The 18,759-nt window shown below is 40.2% G+C and overlaps 3 protein-coding genes across 3 annotated transcripts; 2 read left to right on the forward strand and 1 right to left on the reverse strand.

Moving 5' to 3' along the window:
• The first annotated feature begins 9,403 nt into the window (after positions 1–9,403).
• On the forward strand, positions 9,404–11,130 carry wcd (U3 small nucleolar RNA-associated protein 18 homolog wicked). The gene has a single exon (XM_068288315.1). The coding sequence runs from the start codon at positions 9,488–9,490 to the stop codon at positions 10,967–10,969; it is 1,482 nt and encodes a 493-aa protein (XP_068144416.1). The 5' UTR covers positions 9,404–9,487; the 3' UTR covers positions 10,970–11,130.
• On the reverse strand, positions 11,116–12,399 carry Nup62 (Nucleoporin 62kD). The gene has a single exon (XM_068288316.1). It carries the CDS (start codon positions 12,321–12,323, stop codon positions 11,190–11,192), a length of 1,134 nt encoding a protein of 377 aa, XP_068144417.1. The 5' UTR covers positions 12,324–12,399; the 3' UTR covers positions 11,116–11,189.
• Positions 12,400–12,510: 111 nt separating this feature from the next.
• Nup188 (nuclear pore complex protein Nup188) lies at positions 12,511–18,670 on the forward strand. Its single transcript, XM_068288314.1, has 7 exons — positions 12,511–12,613; positions 12,673–13,904; positions 13,962–14,071; positions 14,131–17,187; positions 17,246–17,400; positions 17,467–17,680; positions 17,741–18,670. Exons 1-7 carry the CDS (start codon positions 12,585–12,587, stop codon positions 18,581–18,583), a joined length of 5,640 nt encoding a protein of 1,879 aa, XP_068144415.1. The 5' UTR covers positions 12,511–12,584; the 3' UTR covers positions 18,584–18,670.
• Positions 18,671–18,759: the final 89 nt, after the last annotated feature.

The raw sequence follows: 18,759 nt of genomic DNA on the forward strand, positions 1-18,759 counted from the left end.
TTCATAGGAAAAAATGTTCATTCCGAGAATTCAATTGAATTTTCGCATTCTTGAAAACTTTCTAGACATCGATATAACTAATTTACTTTGGGTTTTCTCTCTCTCTTTCTATCTGTCGCTATTTTTTCATCGTTTTTTGCGTAACTTTTTAGAGAAAGAAATTTATGAAGTGGCCGCCAAGGTTTCTGATTTCCAGCTGTCGGATGACTTTTTACTTTTGCTCTGCTCGAATGGAGGCAGCGGCGGCAACGGCAACGGCGACGACGGCCACTTGAAGCGCATTTTCTGCACCATTTCAACTGACTACAACTTCAGCTCCGAATGCTATGCCAAGAGACTCAGACCAGTTCGTCGTTTGGTTTCTTTTTGATAAATTGTCTGGAAATTACAAATGGACAAGAAACAGAGACAGAGAGAGAGAAAGAGAGAGAAAGGGAGAGAAAAAGGTGGGAGGATGGAGAACTTGGGGCAAGCCAATAGCTTTTAAGGGGCCAAGCAACATTTATGGTAATTTTGAAATAAATGTGTGGCAAGGCCAGAACCCCGGACCAGGGCCAAAAGATGAAGGAAGGCCAAAAGGGGCACGGGCCACATTTGTGTAGCAGATTTTAAGGCGCTTCCTGTCTATTTACGCTGATTTATGGGCACTTGGGCACTCATTCCTGTTGCTCTTTCTATACTCAATGTATTTGTTGTTGTTGCTGTTGTTATTCGACTCTTAATGGCAAATGTCGACAAATTTGTTTTAATGGTCAATATAATAGATGTAGATGCTGAATGCCCTCCATGTTTGTACATATTTTGATTTATATGTCGGGCAGAACGACTTTCGCTTTTTTTTTTGTTTTGTTGTTTTCATACTCTAACATTTTACGAAATTAATTTTGAATACCGGAAATTTTAACTGCCATTATCAGGTGCTATTTATGTATATATTTTATTTTAAACATTCACCTGAATCAATTAAAGATGTGTAATTCTTCTTCTTTTAATTTTAAATAAGATATTGTTCACTTGTGTTTAACCTATTTAAAATATGCTTTAAATTTCAAGCTCCTTTCTCTCCTCTTTTGTTTAACCTGATATCTTTATTTGGATTAGAGCTTATACATTTTCAACCAATTTCGTAACAATAAACAAAACTTGGCCAAAGTGTCCTATGAAAATATTTGACTTTGTTGTAAGTGTTATCCAAAAACAAAAGCCTAACCTTACTAAGTGGCATATCTGATCGTATTTGGTTGCTAATTCACAATACAAAAGGCGGCCTGGTGTGTGGAGACGAGGGGATGCGAAAATTGTGACAATACCAAAGTGAGTACCAACCACTGGCGCCTTGCTTCATTAAACTGAACACTAGGAAAACTTCCAGCTGATATTATCAACAACATTTTACCAGGTGCTGCAGTTCTTTGGGTTACTTCTATTCAATAAACGTTGAGCATTACTGTTATTAGTTTCACTATGGGTCATAAAAACTTCAAATGGTAGAAACAGTCACGGGACACACTGGGGTAACAACACAACATTGTCAAGAGAAGGGAAGCCTGCCAGCTAGCTACATAGCTTTTGCAGACCAGTGGAGCATACAAAAGCTTTGCTGATGCTATCAGTAGGTGAAGTGAAGTAAAGTCATTGTCGCCTCTGCCTCTGCCTTGGCCACTGTTGAGGCTCCCATTCTAGTAACTACAAACTTGTTGTTTCTACTCTATGTTTTGTTGTTGCAGCAACAGCAGCAGTAGCAGCAACATGTTGTTGATGATGATAATGCCCTGTCCTTGTTGACTAGTTGACTATGTATTCAGCAGCCACTGCCACTGTCACGCTGACACGCCGGAGGGAAGGAGCTGGAAAAGAAGCAGGATGAAAACTAACATCAGCTTAACTCAAATGAGGGTCAAACTGTGACGCTCATGACGATGATGATGTTGGTAATGATGACGATGCTGTTCCCGTTGCTGCTGTGTTCATCAACTTTGACATAACACCGTCAACAAAGAAGACTTCGATTGTAATACACTTGCAGAAAAATTAATCAATTAGCCAAAAGTTCAAAGTAACAATAGAACATTAATCATAGTTAACATGTAAGCGATTGAAAGTAGTTCTGTCAAACTAAAGTAAAAGATGGTAGTCATTTATCATAAATTGTGTAACGGCTTTCATTTTTGTTAAAAGGAAGGTTTTGTCACTCAACATTGTATCAAAGGCACATAAAACTTACAGTCCAAACCGAAAAGAAAAAAACAATAATTTCAAAATATTTGACTAACTTTCAGGACCTGTTCAAAAGGCCAAAGGTATTTTTTCCTTTATTTTATGACAAGCGGTCCTAAAAGGGGGTTTTGAAATTCGGAATACTAAATACTAGGAACTGTCAAATGACTATATCATTGAGCTAATCACATTCATGAAAGAAACAAACTTCTTTACTTTTTAAGATAGTTTTACCAATAATTAGTTTCACAAGCCATTATTATGTCCATATCGTTTAGTAAGATAGTATTTATGAAATAGTTTAACACATTCAATTAGGTAGAGAGCATTTACTATGAATATATAAAGTACGATTAGTTTAACCTTTCAGTTGAAAGTTGAAATAGGGGTTTTAGAAACAAACTCAAACATCATCAAATAGAGTTATAAATGGCCAAAGTAATAATGAGTTTTACATGTCCAGAGACGATTTATTGGATTTTTCCACTAAATAATCGAAAGCGTTTGGTCTACACCCCCCAAAATAAAAAAAAAAAGGGAAAACGTCCACAAAGGCAACAACTATGGAAATTCAGCTAAATTTTCAAAAAAAAGCATATAAAAAGTTCTTTCATGTCCGAGCATAAAAATAGCAGACGCATAAAAAATTAATAAGTAAAGGGGCCAACAACCAGGTCGAACCCTGGTTCGAAGGGATGGGTACGCCATTGTCTTGTCCTTTTACTTGGACTGTGAAAAAAAACCCCTTCTAAGGGGTAAGGGGAGACATCATTAATGCATAATTCAAGCGTTTGGCAGTTTTTGTATGGTCGATGGTCTTTCAATATTCAATTTGAATGAACGCCCAAAGCAAAACACAACTGAATCGGAATCGAGAGAATAGTTTATGGTCTGGCATTATTGTAGTTGTTTGTGTGTGTTTTTTTTTCTGTTTTTCTGTTATATTTTGTATTGTTTCATGCTTACTTATTTATTTGCTTTGTTCTGGCGCGCTGATCACTCGGAAATGTCGTGTGGGTGGTGGGTGATGGGTGGTTTCAAGGGTAGGTGGTTACCTGCTGCATTATTCAGACGCCTCAACATTGAATGCCGAACAAAATGCATGATAAACAATTTCTAACGGGCCACACACACACACACACACAGATAGACAATGACCAACGTATCACCATTCTTCTTTGGTGCTATGCTCTGTCCGCTGTCCTGGTGGCTTTTTGTGCCTTTGGGCATTTCAGGAACATAGCAATCAATGGAGGCACCCGGAACCGCTCACCGCCAGTTATTCCTGCTTCTGTCGCTGCTGCTCGTTCTCGCATTTCTGTTAGTTGTTTATTAAATATAAATGATTGTCACTTGCGGCATGTCGTTTGAAACGATATGAGCGACAACCTGCCGCTTTTCCTGGAGCGGCAGCTCATTGTATATGTGTGTGTGTGTGTGCGTGTGTGTGTGGTGTCGTATCGTGTCGTGTCGTTTTTGAAACGAAACGCTGATAGTGATGATTGCTTGAATTTCGAACGCTCCAGGCGGTATATGGTGGTTCTCCTTCACATTGCGTATATGAATCCTTTATGTCCTTGTAGTCGTTGCAATTGCTTGCAATTTTCTTAGGACATTGGGCCATGAATGACTGACTGTGAGTGTGTTGCTTTGAGGCGTCATCACTTTGGACAAGTCATGCAATTGATATTTGATATTGAAGTAAGTATTGGATTGACCATTCACGACAGAAATGTCAATAGCGTCACTAACATAATGACTGACCGTCCGACCGACCGATTGAATGACCTCACCGACCAGTTAGCGCTTGTCACTGGCCTCAAACCAAAAGCAATCTTAATCCTTGCCTTCTCTGCTGTGTGCAATGATTCGCCGGATATATTGACCACAAAATGCCATTAAAAAATAATTACGAATTTTAATTGGCATTTAGTTGAGGCATACACAAAAAAAATATTAAGTGCAATCAGCATAAAAAGCGCTTTTATAATTGATTACTTTAACGGTTTTTATTTCTCTCTACATATATATGGCAAATGACACGACACTGTAAAAAACTGGCAAGGATTTCGAAAGAAGCAGCTCCTAAGAAAGCTTGAAAAGCGTTCAACGCGATTGGGTCATAACAATCTAGAACCTTAATTACAAGGGATTGCAAGTATTTGTTTTAAATACCGTTTACACAGTTTGCCATAATCCTTTCTATTTGATTCAAGAACTCATTTATTTGAAAGGTGGAACAAAAGAAGGAAAAACTAACAAACTTTTGGGATAGGACCCGTTGGTCGATGAATTAAAAATAATTAAAAATTTTGAAACATTGACAGGATCCGGTTCAAAAACAATCACTCGGCGTTATGATGGATTGATCCCGAGAAGTTAAGAAATTTCAAGATTTCGAAATAGAGCATCGACAGATCAGAGTTCTTTGAAAATGGCGTGGCAAATCTAATCAACCGAAAATGTCTTAGTTTTACTTTGTGAAAATCTTTATTAAACCTGTCATAAAACTATCTATATATTGACTTTTTCAGTTTTAGTTATCCCCATTTCCGGATAAGCCACTTAGGGGGACTAGCATATATGCCACGGGCCTCGAGATTTTTAGGAGAATTGTAATACGATTTTTGATTACTAAAAGATTAAACAGCTTAATTGACAAAAATAAATTGTGAATAATTTTCAAAAACTTGAAAACTTTAACAAATTTAAGCGAATGTCGAATGTGGCTTTTCAAATTTGTTTAAAATTCAATCAAGTTATCTTTTAGAGCGAGACAAAAATGTCAAACAATAGCACTGTATTCAAATAAAGTTTAGTTTCATTACTCGATCCTTGAAGCATTTGTCTTCATATCCCTAACTTTAATGTCTTTCCATCTGCATTAAAGTGACAAAACTAAATTTTTAGTTTAAAGAATAGTGTTTTTTTCAAAATTGCGTTAATTTTAGTTTTATAAACTATTTCTTTCAAGCATTAAAATGTTAGATGCGACTTTCATTCATTCGATCTTTGAAATTCCTTCACAAAACCGAATAATAATATTTTGGTTACGCTAGCTTAATCCGGCACTTCGGCAGTTCGCAAAAGCCATATCTTTATATTAACTTGAAGCATTTTTAAACACAGTTCCAAAAACAATGCGAAACTAAATATTAGTCCTAACTGCATTTTTAGACAAATCTAAAGGTAAGCCTTTGTTATTCAAACCTTTTTTATTTTGCACAGTGTACTGCAAATTCGATATACCATATAGCTGATAGCATATATGTATGTAGATACGTGAATGTATTGCAGTCGTTTGTCGTTGACAGCACCTGGTTTCTCTCTGATTGGACACCGAAACAATTTGAGCAATTCGAATGACACTTAAAAATCAATTAATAACTCCTGCACTGAAGCCGTGTCGACAAATTGATTTTAGAATAATGAGTACATAATTGATGAATCTATATAGCCACACACGAATGTATGTATGTATGAATGTTTGAAAATTATCTTTCACTTTGGACATTTTATGCATCTGTTAACGATAATGACAACACCACGAGCCACCACGAGCCACCGGAGCCACAAAAGCATCAAGTACTGAACCACCAACAGTCACCATTCCAACTTAAAATTGTGCAGCAACATGACAACCTCTAATGGATGGAGAGGGGTGCCATCGAGGGGCACAATGCATACAATGTGTTGGTTGGGTTTTTGGCTTTGCGTGTGCCCTCACAGTGCTACGTACAACTAATTGCGGTATTAAAATAAACTACAATTGCAAAATGGCGCAAAGGGGGGCAAAAGTACAGCAGAAAACATAACAGAAATGGAGAAAGAGGAGGGAGAGAGAGAGAGAACAGAGAAACAAAACCAGAGCTTCGTAGTTTGTTATTATTAGTTTTTTTTTTTTTTTTCATGAATTGTTGTTGCGCATTTTTCCGTGTAATTGTGGTACATACAATAATGTGTGACAATTAAATCAAGTTCGTGGAAATTTGCATCGTGAAGATGCAAAAAGGACAATCAAAAGCCTGCCACATAGGCCGACGTCAATTCAGTTTTACTAACAAACGTATGTGGGCCATAATCATATTTAAGGGCTTCCCGGAATAATACTAGAAGGCAAATATTCGTGATTCTGATTGCTGATGGCCAGCTGGCTGGTTGGTTCGTTGTTTGGGCCAGCATTTGGTTAACTCTTCTTCTACCTAGCTACCAACATATGCTTGTATGTGCATTCTGTTTGGTTGAAAGCCACAAATTAAGCAGCAGAAATCCTTTCCGTGCAGGCAAAAAAACAGAAATAATAAAAGGAATGGTAAGGATTGGGATTGGGCAAAGAGAGAGAAAAAAACGCAAGCGAGCGCCCACAAACATGCAACATCCCAACCGCAATGTATTACATTTTGGGGCGTGGCCAGTTGTTGGCGCAGTTGCAGCAGGTTCAACCAGCAGGGTAGCCAGATAAATGCCCGTTTGCCCCAATGCTCCAATGTTGCATGCAAACACAATTGTACCGCGCGCGTAGTTACTGAACCCAAAACGAACCGGAGTCGGAGTCGTCCGTTTGTCCGCACGTCATCCGTGCTCTCGTGCGTTTATTTGCCGTTTCCGTTTCCGTCTGTCGTCATCGTCATCGCCATCGCCATCGCCAACGACGTTCTCGTTGTTGCCGTCATCATCATCATGGTTGCGGTCAATTGCAGAGCTCAGATTGCGCGTTAATAAGTTGTTGTTCTTGTTGTTGCCCTTTTACCGTCGCTCAACTTGTGTTGTCAGTATTGTACTGACATACCAAAAAAAAAAAAAAAAAAACAATAAAGAAGCAGAAAATTTGTAATAAACGTACTTGCCAACTGCACTTAAAATTTGCATGCACAAAATGTGTATGCAGTTGCTATTTATTCTGCAAATAAGTTAATAACAATTTCAGTAACTGAACTTTAACACAAATTAAGCATAATTTGAATGTTTCTTCAACTTTAGAAGGCAGTTAATCAGTCTCATGACTAAGTTTAGTAAGATTTTTAACTGTATAGCATACATTTCGCTTACTTTAGTTTGCCTCGAGTAGAATACTTAAATTTGTAGCAAAATTTAAGTATTTTCATCTAATAAAGTCGTCGAGACTCTATGATTAATTCCTTGTTGCCTTCTTAAGGACTTTGCATAGTGCTTTCTATTACGTTTCTTGTAGGGATTTGTGTTACCTAAACCTAACCGCTTAAATCAGTTGATAAAAGACGTTAATTACCGGAATTAGGACGAGGCCAGGCTTATCTCTTGGCCACACAAAATTTCGACAGACACCCACGTAGCACGGGGGTAAATTGAATGGGGGGCATTAACAACAACAACAACAACAACAATAACAAGAACGTAAAACTCATTACATACCACAGCGACCACGGGAACGCCCACCCAAATTGTATACACACAATCACACACACACACACACACATATCCACATTCAGACAACATTGGCAACGGCATTGGCATTGGCATCACCATCATCAAGCAAGCATTGGGTGAAAGAGGGGCACAAACCGCAACACATGTTGGTACATTTTGCGTGGCCGAAAATTGGACGCCATACCAACAGAATACTTTAAACCATTTGGTTTGCTATGCCAAGGCCAAAAAATAGTATTAAACTTAATGTCAACACACTAATCTATCAGTCATTTGTGACGCCAGGCGATGAGGATGAGGATGACGATGACGTCTCAGGCTACTTAAGGTGCACAGCGCAAAATATGTACATAGTTGCGCTTCGCTTCGCTGCACTAAGCGGAGAGGGAATACGTTAGGGATAGTATAATGGGGAATGGGTAACTGCTGCTCGGTATGTGCTCGGCTGGTATCCTTTGAAATGACAAAAATTTGTGGCGCAACAAACCGGGCACACACTTTAGGGGGAACCACAAGCTTTTGGTATCGCATCGCAACGCGTCGACGCTTCTTATCAACTATGCAAAAGGCTTTTGTCTCTAAACGATTGTAAGTACAATACACTGGGAGAAAGTCAATGGCTAAAAGAAAATCGAAAGGAAAACTTTTGGAGTATACCCAAAAGCATTTAACTTATTGTTCATTTCATCTGCACGTTACAGCACATTACGGAAGAAGCTTACGTTCATTGTTACGTAATCTGTGTGCCGAAACAGTTATGAGGGAAAACTAACCGGGAATCCTTTATTTCTCTCGGTGTTTTTTTTTTTGTTCCTGTAAATCCCCCTCTCTCCTTTTTTGGCAGCAACCTGTTTTTCCTCGTCTTTTGTTGCGCTTAATGAATTTTACGTAAATTTTACGAGCGCTGATTTCTGCCCTCTTGCTTATACTCACTCCCATCACCGCCACCACCACCACCCCCACTCTGTCTATGCCGTTCTCACTCTTTGTCTCTGGCTCTGTCTCACTCTACGCCCAGGCTATTAATCTACACTTTAGTTGAAGTACCACCCCATGGTTTTGTTTTGTGTGTGTGTGTGTGTGTGTATGTGGGGGTGTGTGTGTGTAATGACAAGTTCAACAACAACTTAGCATTGTCTTTCAGCTTGAGATGATGCCGTCGCCGACGACGATGACGACGACGACGTGCTCTGACATTTGTTTGCCCAAGTTATGCAAATATTTTTACAGTCAAGAAGTTTTTGTTTAATTGCATATTTTGACTCGAATTACGCGTGTCATAAAGCAAAAAAAAACGGTAAGAGGAAGAACAAGTAAAGGATATGAATGAGCTTACCGCAGTTAATCGCTGACGAAGGCAAAAAGGGTTGCACATGAAATATACATAATTATTGCTGGTATTCGTGTGTTTTAATATATCATTGATATTTAAAGTCACTTGGATTCCAAGAATTTGTATTTTCATGCTTTCACGATCAAAGTTTTACACACCACGCTATCATTATACCTTTTGTTCTCTGAAACATATTAAACAAATATTAATTAGGATTATGAAAGGTTTTCATATGTAAGGGTAATTTTGTTTAAAAGGTTTTATATCTGAAAGTAGCTCAGAAGTCAAGTAACCGTTAACAATTAATTACTCTAGCAGTTTAGATTGCAAACGTAATTCAAAAAAGCCGCCAAATAATTTTCCCACCATTGAGTGTGTACACACTTGCAAAGTATGTAAACAGCTGTTTTCGTTTACTGGGTTAGTATTTTTTGTTTACAACACTTGGTCACACTAAAACACTGCACGTGTATACTTTTTGCTGTTCGAAGACATTTATTTGCAGATTAATTGTTAAAACTATATACAACCATGAATTCTGACGATTCCAGCGATAGCATGGATGACCTCAAGGAGCTTATGGCCATCTATGCCAAGGAGGAGAAAAAAGAAGAGGCACAAAAACCGGTGTCGACCTACATTGAGGTGCCCATGGAAAAGGTGCTCTTTGGGGATAAGCAGAAATTCCTTTCAAATCTAGCCAAATCTGTGGGTCACAAATACCAACCCGAAGATGAGGAGAAAGCAAAGAAACCTGTTACTAAACGTCAAGCAGCTTGGACCGACTCGGATGATGATGAGTTGGAATTGGGTGAAGTCAAGAAGGCCACTAAACATACTGGACCATTAAATCACTTGAAGAAAGATAAATCCTACAAAGAATATCTGACCCAGCGTTACGAACGTACCATGACCCAACCCAAATGGGCGGAGCCAAAGGAGAAGCGACAAAAGAGTGCGGACTCCACCGATTCCTCCTCCGATGATGAGCAACTACTGAAGACTGTTGGCTTCATTGACCACAAGGCGAAGTCGCGAGAGTTAAGACCCAAGATTTTGTATTTCAAAAAAGTCAAAGACTTAAATAGAGCCACATACTGCGAGCGTACCGTATCGGGTGTTCAATTTCATCCCACAAGTAGAGCGGCTTTGGTATCTGGCCAAAACGGCATGGCCAGTCTTTATAAGGTGGATGGCCAAAAGAATGAGAAATTGCATATGATTAGATTTCCGAAATTCCCGATCTATTGCACAAGAATAACACCTTGCGGAACAAAGGCATTTTTTGGATCCTCACGACCACTCTATTGTGTATACGATCTTCTTGAGGCCAAAGCCACGTATCTAAAGATTCACAAGGACGTCAAGAGCTTCAATCGCTTCGAGATTTCCCCATGCGGCAAATATATAGCCGTATGTGGAGCCTTTGGTCATATACACATTTACACAACGGACACGAATGAGCTGCTGCACACTTACAAACAGGAGGGTCAAGTGAGAGCACTCAGCTGGACGGCAGATTCCAAGTATGTTATCTGCTGTGGCATCACCAGCCAGGTAAATATACTTTCGCTTCGACAACGCATCGTGGAGCATTCATTCACCGATGAGGGCTGCATCAATGGCCAAACCGTTGAGTTGTCGCCCAATCAACGCATGCTGGCCACTGGCAGTAGTGAGGGCGTCGTCAATGTCTATGACTTTGAGAAGGTATGGAAGTCCTCGATTCCCCAACCTGAGAAGAGCTTCATGAATTTGCGCACCTCGGTTACGGGCTTGAAATTTAATCATTCATCCGAGCTGCTGGCCATGTGTTCGATTGATGTCTTGAATTCGATAAAATTGGCACATTTTCCTAGTTCCACAGTCTATTCTAATTTTCCCACTCAAAATCATGATACCATCGGCTACGTCCGAGGATTGGCCTTCTCCCCCAATAGTGGATTCTTAGCCTGTAGCACTAAGGGAAAGATGGCTCCACTCTTTAGACTTAAGCACTTTAAGAATTATTGATGGGAATTGTTTCAAATATATATTTTTGTATGTAAAAAAATATAAACAATTTATTAAGTTTATAAAATGGCATGAAACAAATATTTTTACGAAAAGAACACTGACAGGGAAAATAGAATCCATTATTTACTTTTATTAAAAACGTCTTCTTTTTCATGGAATCTAACAATTTTTATTTTCCAAATCATACATTCTATATTTATATATATGTTTTTATAATCTAGAAGGGAGGACGAAAGATTTCTCTTTTTTGGCTATCTTGAATCTTGCCAATGTCATCCAATTTTTTGCATATGTTCGTAGACTGGGACTCAATCCATTGCAGGGAGCTCATGTGGGCATTTAATATCTTGCCAATTTGTATTATGGGATCGGTATTATCCTGTCCCTTGTTGGCCTCATTCAGATTATCAATTATCTCCTTAAGATCCTCCGACATTTGTTTAAGTTGGGTATCCAGATTCTCAACCATTAGATACGTTTGCTTGCGCTCCACATCATCACGATTCAAACTATTGAATTCCTTTTCCAGGGGGCCCAAACTCTCCTCGAGCTCTTTGTGCTGGGTGGCAATAAATTCCAGTTCCTGATCCAGCACTTGTTGATCGTTTTTTACTTTACGTACAGCATCGTTTAGTTCGACAATTTTGAGGTTGTTGCTTATTAGAAGCTTATCCCAGGCATTGATTTGTGTGGCCTGTTCGGTGAAGATCTTATCTTGCTCTTCGAACTCGAGTGTCCATTTGTTAATATGATCCTCCAGTTGATTGTACGACAATTGAGAAGTGGTAGAGACGGCTGAAGAGTCCGTAGTTTTGGTTTCTGTAGTAAGGTTGGTAAAGCCTCCAGTAGTGGCTGGAACTGCAGCTGCATTGAGAGCAGTGGTGCCCACTGCAGGCAGAGTGGGAGCCACGGCAACGGGAGCTGGCGCCGGCACCAGTGGAGCAGGTGCAGAAGCTGCTGTAGTGGTTGCTGCTACCACCGGTGCTATTGCTGCTGTTGGTGCTGCTGCAGCCGGGGCCTTAAAACCTCCAAAGAGCGGTGCAGCAGCTGGAGCTGCAGCCGATGTGGTTGCCACTGGAGTCACAGTTGCCAAAGCTGGCGTCGCAGTTGCTCCCAATCCAAAGCCACCAAACGGTGGTGGTGCTGCCTGGGCAGCTGCCTTAACAGTGTCTGCATCCCCGCCTCCAAGATTGGCGCCAAGTGTGGGCACTCCTGTTGCTGCCGGTGCGGCAAATGAAAACGTTGGCTTTGCCGCCGGCGCTGCGGCCGTTGCAGCTGAAGGATTTAGTCCAAAGGAGAAAGCAGGTGCAGCAGCCGGAGCTGTGGTAGTCGTTGGCAATTGAAATGACATTTATTTCTCTTTATTAAAAATAAGAAACAAAAACTAATGAAATGCGCCGCACACTGAATTAATGTGACCAAATTGACCCGATACTAGAGATGAGTTTTAAAACAAATGTTGGTTAATCGACATTTACGGAGCAAAACCTATCGAAAATCGATATTCCGGAGCAAAACCTAAAAAAACGAGTTGGCAGCTTCAAATTTACCGCGAAAGTTGCGCGTGGGAAACCGAGTGTTGTTATTTATTATTATTTATTAAAACAAAACCATGCCGGCGGTCGAAAAGAGAAGCAACATGTAAGTGTTAATTAAATCCTATAGATTCCCATCTAATTTTCATTCTAATCATGTTCTAGCCATGATTGGAAACGGCTGTGGCAAATGGTCTCTGGCATACACTATGAGACACCGCAGGAGACGGTGGGTGAGGAGTTGTTACGCATCTCCTCCGAACTGCAGGATGGTGTGCTTCAGTTCAAGCCAAAAAAGGCTTCAAATGTGGAGTTGGCGACTTTGTTAAAGGAAAAGAAGCAGGAGAAGCTATTGCCCTTCACTGAGACATTGCAGGAAATGCTAAATCTTGAGTCTACTCAATGCTGGGATTTACTGTGCTATTATCTAACCAAGGAGTATAGAGGTTCATCAAGTTTGCTGACCCAACTCATATCCACAGATACCAATATGACCAAATTGCTGGAGGATATTCGTCATTATTATTCGCTCGAACGGATGATTGTGCTTAAGATAATGAAGAATATATTAGTATTCTACGGAGTACCAAATCATCCGTATCAGAAACAGTACATCCAAATTGTAGACAAGCTGACGCTGGAAAAATTGCTTCAATCTTATTTGGAGCAATTGGAAAGTTTAATTAATGAACTGCCGCCACGTAAACTGATGGCAGGAGAATGTTATCATTCCGCTGATAGGCTAATCAATTGGTCAGAGCGAAATGCCCGAGAAACCAATGAAGTTCTCCACATCTTGTTGCTCCTCAGCGAACATATGCCCATGGGTCTTAAGGAGATAAAGCGCATGTTTTCCGCTTTCAAGCAGCATTCTTTTGGACGCATTTACAATAACCTAAACGAGGGAAATATCTATCATCAGGATCTTATTAAGAGTCTAAACTACTCGGAACATATGTTGCTTCTTAAATCCTTTGATTCCCTCGAACATTTGCCCAGCAATGAGATTGAACAATTTATAGCGGAACTCAATGTAGAAATTGCTTCTATGCATCTTAAAACAGAGCATGGTCCTTTACTTCTCGCTTGGATGTTGCTACGCCTGCGTCTGACCAATGATGCAGATGATCCAGCCAGTTTACTATTCTGCCGACAATTGGGCAAACGTTCAGTAGATTTGAAATGCTTCATTGAAATGCATTCCATTCTCAAGCATCCCATGTTCTCCGACGACAGTTTGCTATCGCGAATTGTTAGAAAGACCATCTACAACCTGTTGGGTTATTTGTGCGATCTCTTCGATGGCGATGGCAGTTGCTCTCAATATGAGGGAATCTATGATTTACTGTGTGAACTTTTGTCATGGCCCCAATTGGCCAAGGATTTTTGTAGTCAAGGTGGGCTATATACAGAAAATGAATAATTATGAAAAGTTTAATTAAATTTACTTTTAGACGGTGGTATCCGTTCGCTTTATAATTCATTGCTGGAGAACTTTCCTCTTGATTTTGCCCACCTTTCAAAGTTGGCTCTGGCCCTAACCAAAGCAGGACAGGGCACTTATGTAAGTAGATCCTTATGGAAACCGTTTGCATTTACTTGACTTGCTAATTCCATTCACAGATCAAAAATCAATTGGAATCCCTACCCATATTGGCTGTATTATATGATGAAAGAGAGCACAGATTGCGGGAACTGGGACCGGATGAATATGAATTAACGGCGAGAGTCAAGCCTTTTGCTCACATAGACTTCGAGATAGAGGCTGGAACCACCTGCACGGCAGTACAACATCCCTCAAGCTGTTTTATGCATTTTCGCACTCAGGTGAACTATTTTCATGCTTTGCATCATGAGATTAACTGCCTGTTGAAGGAAACTCCTCATTTGAATGGTGAATTTGAGTCCAGTGAGAGGATCAAACGTGTGGAAGCTGGTCTATTGTATTTGGAGGCAGCTGTGCAACGTGTGAAGTCCATAGATGGCATCAGTTCCCAAATGGTTCATCCCACAGAAATGTGCGTAGATCTATTGAACAAATTCAAGAGTTTGCAGTATCCGCCGGCACGATTAATGGCCAGTTGTTTGAGTGTCTGCACTGCCCTGCTGCATTTGGTGGATGAGGAGATCTTCACGAGAATCAGACATTTGGGTATACTACCATCGATTACTGCATCAACGGGATCGGATGTTCTTAATGATTACAAACTTTATGCCAGCGGGAGTGAGGTTTGCTTTGAATCCCGTTTCCTTGGCTCTATTATAGACAATGTGGAGAAGAAGAGTGAGAGTTATGACTTTCTGCTGGCCTATTTGCATTTCCTGCGCACATATACGAAATTGAAAAGGAATCGTTTTACTCAGGTGGAAATTCCTGGTTTGATTTTCCTACTAAGAGATGTTTTTCCTCATATCCATGCCTGGCACTTCAAAAAGCAAGAGGACAAGAATCGTATTTACTTTGAAGTCTTAAGTTTTATATGCGATATCTTGGACTTACTTGGATCCTCAAGCAATCCCACGCCGTCAGTTTCAGCAGATCTATTGCTAAAAGTCTGTGTTTACTCGTTGCTTAATTTGGAAAATGGTTTGGTCCTGCTGCGATTCGTGGGTGTTGGCAATGCCTTTGTACAATATTCCATGGAGTTGGAAACAAACTGGATGCAACAACAGCCACATGGTCTAATGATGCTAGTGAGACTATCTATGCGCATTTTGATGCAATTGTTGCGCATGAAGGAGAGTGTCTATGGCAAGACGGGAGAGAATTCTTTATCGCCCCTGGAGGCTTTGATCTATACGCAACCCAAGCAAAGAGATACCCTCAGGATTATACCCACAGTATGCAGTTACATGTCCAATATATTCGATAGATGGTTACCCATTTTATCGTGTCGCCTGCTGAAGCGAATTGCTCTGGAGTTTAATATGTCTCTGTTGGCCTGCCTGGACATGGAGGCTGATCAAATCAGGCTTACTTTTATGCAAAAGATGCCCGATGACTTGGAGAGTGATGAAATTAAGATAGCCATTCTGGAGCTGGTCGATGCCTGCATAGCCAAGCAACCTGGCGTGACCGAAGCTTTCTTCAAGGTCAATTATAAGGAGGACAAACGTGCGCAATCCTTCTTTGGCAAGGAGATTTATGGCAAGACGACACCCAATATTGGTGAAAGTATTGTTACCTATATGAGAGAATTCCTTGATGCCCTGGAACAGGAACCTCTAACCATACAGCAAATGTTGCCTAGCAGAATAATGAATATTTTCCATTCGTTGTGGAAAAATAATTTGCAAATGCTGGTTGATGATTTGACCAAGGAAAAGGGTTTCTGGAATAAACTATGCTCGCCCCTCTTCACTGAACTTCAGACTAATCTGCGAATCTACACCCAATTGATCAATATGGTATCCATTGAGATATACACTGGCGATGATAAAAATGGAGCCCTAAAGAAAGTTTTGGAAAAGTTCTTTGAGAAAAAATGGTTTGAAAAGTGGCTAGATTATGTTTTCGTTATGCCTAAGGAGCCGGCAAAACAATTGAGTTCCTCGGATGATTTGCCCGATTGGATTTGCTGCTTGCAATCATTTAAAGATTTAATCATCATTCTTCTCAAGAAGCAACCAAAGTTCATGACCATTCCGGAACCTCAGTTTAAGTTTTTGGCTAAAAATTGTTTAAATGTCTTGGTAGATCGGGCTCATTATATAGATGATATGCGTCCCTTTATAATGCTAGCTGAACTTTATGTATTCATATTGCTTAAATTCAATCATTCTTACACAAATTCCCCGCAAGATGAGGAGGAATTAATGGAGAACTTGCTGCAGCTAATGAATAGGATATGCTCATCCTATGAGGATTTACATGTGAGGGCCAAAGAGGCATGTCTGGCCATTATAACGAAATGCGCCCATTTGCATACGAATTTGTTAATCAAGGATACATCGATTGCTTTGCGTTTTCTCAACTCTGTCGTGAGCATTATTTGCATGGAGCTGCAACATATGGAGAATTCGGTTAGCTTGGATCATCAATCGGTTAAACCAAATGAGTACGCGATCTCAGAAAATTCCTTAATATTGTGCCTCAATTTACTCAAAGCAGTGGCCACCATATTCCATAATGATGGACCCGGCAATTGGGATTTACCTTTTGTCTCGGTGAGACTATTCCAACGTCTAATGCGCTGCATCTCCCATACCTTGCCATTGCATTCGAAACAAGTGTTGAGTGCCCAACTCTTAGATGTTCTGATAGTCTTTGCCAAAAGTCATTGTTCCGTGGAGTTTTTGCATTGCGATGTGGGAGAATGTTTATGGTTGAACTTACTGCCACCGCATGAACTTTTGGAGTCGAGAATGAATGAATTTAGTAAACCCCAAGGAGCCGATAACGAACGCTGGACCGTGGAGGAATGGTGGCCCATCTATGCTAGAGGCATTGAGTTGGTTAACATTATCTATGATAAGCATAAGAAAAGTTTTCTCTCGGATGTCTTACAATTTATTGGCATACATGAGGTTTATTTGGTGGAGTCGCTCTTGCTGGTTAAACAATCACTAGAACCAGCTGCCATGCAGTTAATCAAAGCAGCTATTACACTAGTGGCTAGTCTATCGGAGCATGAAATGGAATGGCGTGCGGATCATCCTTCATCGTTGGCTAACATAATGGTAATTATGGTGTGGAAATAGTTCATGGAGTACTTAACTCATTCAATTGTCGTTTTAGCGCGCTGTCAAAGGTCTTTTGTGTCATTCGTCTTCGCTGTTTCATCAGCACCGCAATTTAAAGTGTCTTTTAGCTGGCCGGCGCTCTCAATTGGAGATACTACGTAGCACGGATAGCATTTTAATCGATGACGAAATCATTACAGCCTGCAATGAGTAAGCTAACTTGCCTTTAGATTTTTTAAATTCATTATAACCAATTATCTCTCTCTCTCTTATTAGACTCACTTACGTCATTATCTATTGTGTCAAATCCTTGCAACAATTCTCACCGGATCTTCTAGATTTGCTTTGCAATACCATTTATTCGCCACACAAATGGGATTCCATTTTGGATGTGACTTTTGGGGCATCCAAATTAAATGATCAAAATGTTACCCTAACATTTGGAATGCTTCTCAATATGGTTAACATTTTTGTTAAGGCTTTAAATCTGGTAAGCTAAACTAACTAAATAACCATTTTCCAGTTGATTTATCTCATGATTTTCGTTTAGCAAAATCATGGCTTTCACGAATTACCTCTCAATAAGTTAAATAATCGGGATATAGGACATATGGCGGATCAAAGTAATACAACCAGTTCCATTGATTCATCAATTAATCCAAGTTCACGCACTTTTTCGAAGAACCTCTCGACCAATTCTATATCCTCAGTTGCTTGCTCCTCGAGTGAGCTACTCTCCAATTTGGATGGCCAATTGTGTTTGGTGGCCTTGGAGCATTTGTTGATGTTTGTTGCCTCCCAAGGCATTTATATGATACGCCTGCCCGAACTAGAGCCACGTTGGAAGCAAATAATTCGTCGAGATGTCAATAGCGAGCTACTTAGCTATCACGAGTTTGTGCGTCGCAAGGTGATTGTGGACTATCGAGATTCACGCTGCCAGTGGGTGAGACGTAAGCATGGCCTGTTAAAGATTAAATTCCACGATCCCGCCAGAAGTTTAGCCACCCGAAATACGGATGTCGTGCGACGTGTTAGCAGCTCCAATCTCAATGAGTTGCGTGTGAATGTGGTAAGACGGCAGCATTTGCAGCATCAGCAGAGAACCAATTTCGATATGACTCGTGTCCTAAGTCCCATTGGAGCTGCTGCACAAAATGCACAACATGTGGCCGCATCGACACCCAGTTTGGATGTAGCCGTAAGTCGTAAGCGTCTCTATGCCGATGGTGAATATGCCACAGAAGATGATACCACAACTGAATTAGAATTGCACAGTTTCTCCTTACCCACCGAACCGGGTTTCTGTGAATTATCTCAGGTTCAATTGGTTGAGGAGGATTATCTGCAGTTAATGTCAAATTTGTTTAGTGTGATACCGCAGAGTGATTAAGTAAACGATGATGTTGTTAATATTTTCAATGATTTTTCTACTACTGTAAGTTAATAAAGTTTATACATAATTGAAAACAAAAAAAAATACATTATCGCTAAAATGATGTCATGAGATACGGACGAGCCCCCCAAGTATACATATAAGAACGTCATGGGCCATGTGGTCGGCTAAAA

The sequence above is a fragment of the Drosophila tropicalis genome, unplaced genomic scaffold (genome assembly GCF_018151085.1).
Source record: "Drosophila tropicalis isolate 14030-0801.00 unplaced genomic scaffold, ASM1815108v1 contig_593, whole genome shotgun sequence".
NCBI classification, from domain to species: Eukaryota; Metazoa; Arthropoda; class Insecta; order Diptera; family Drosophilidae; genus Drosophila; species Drosophila tropicalis.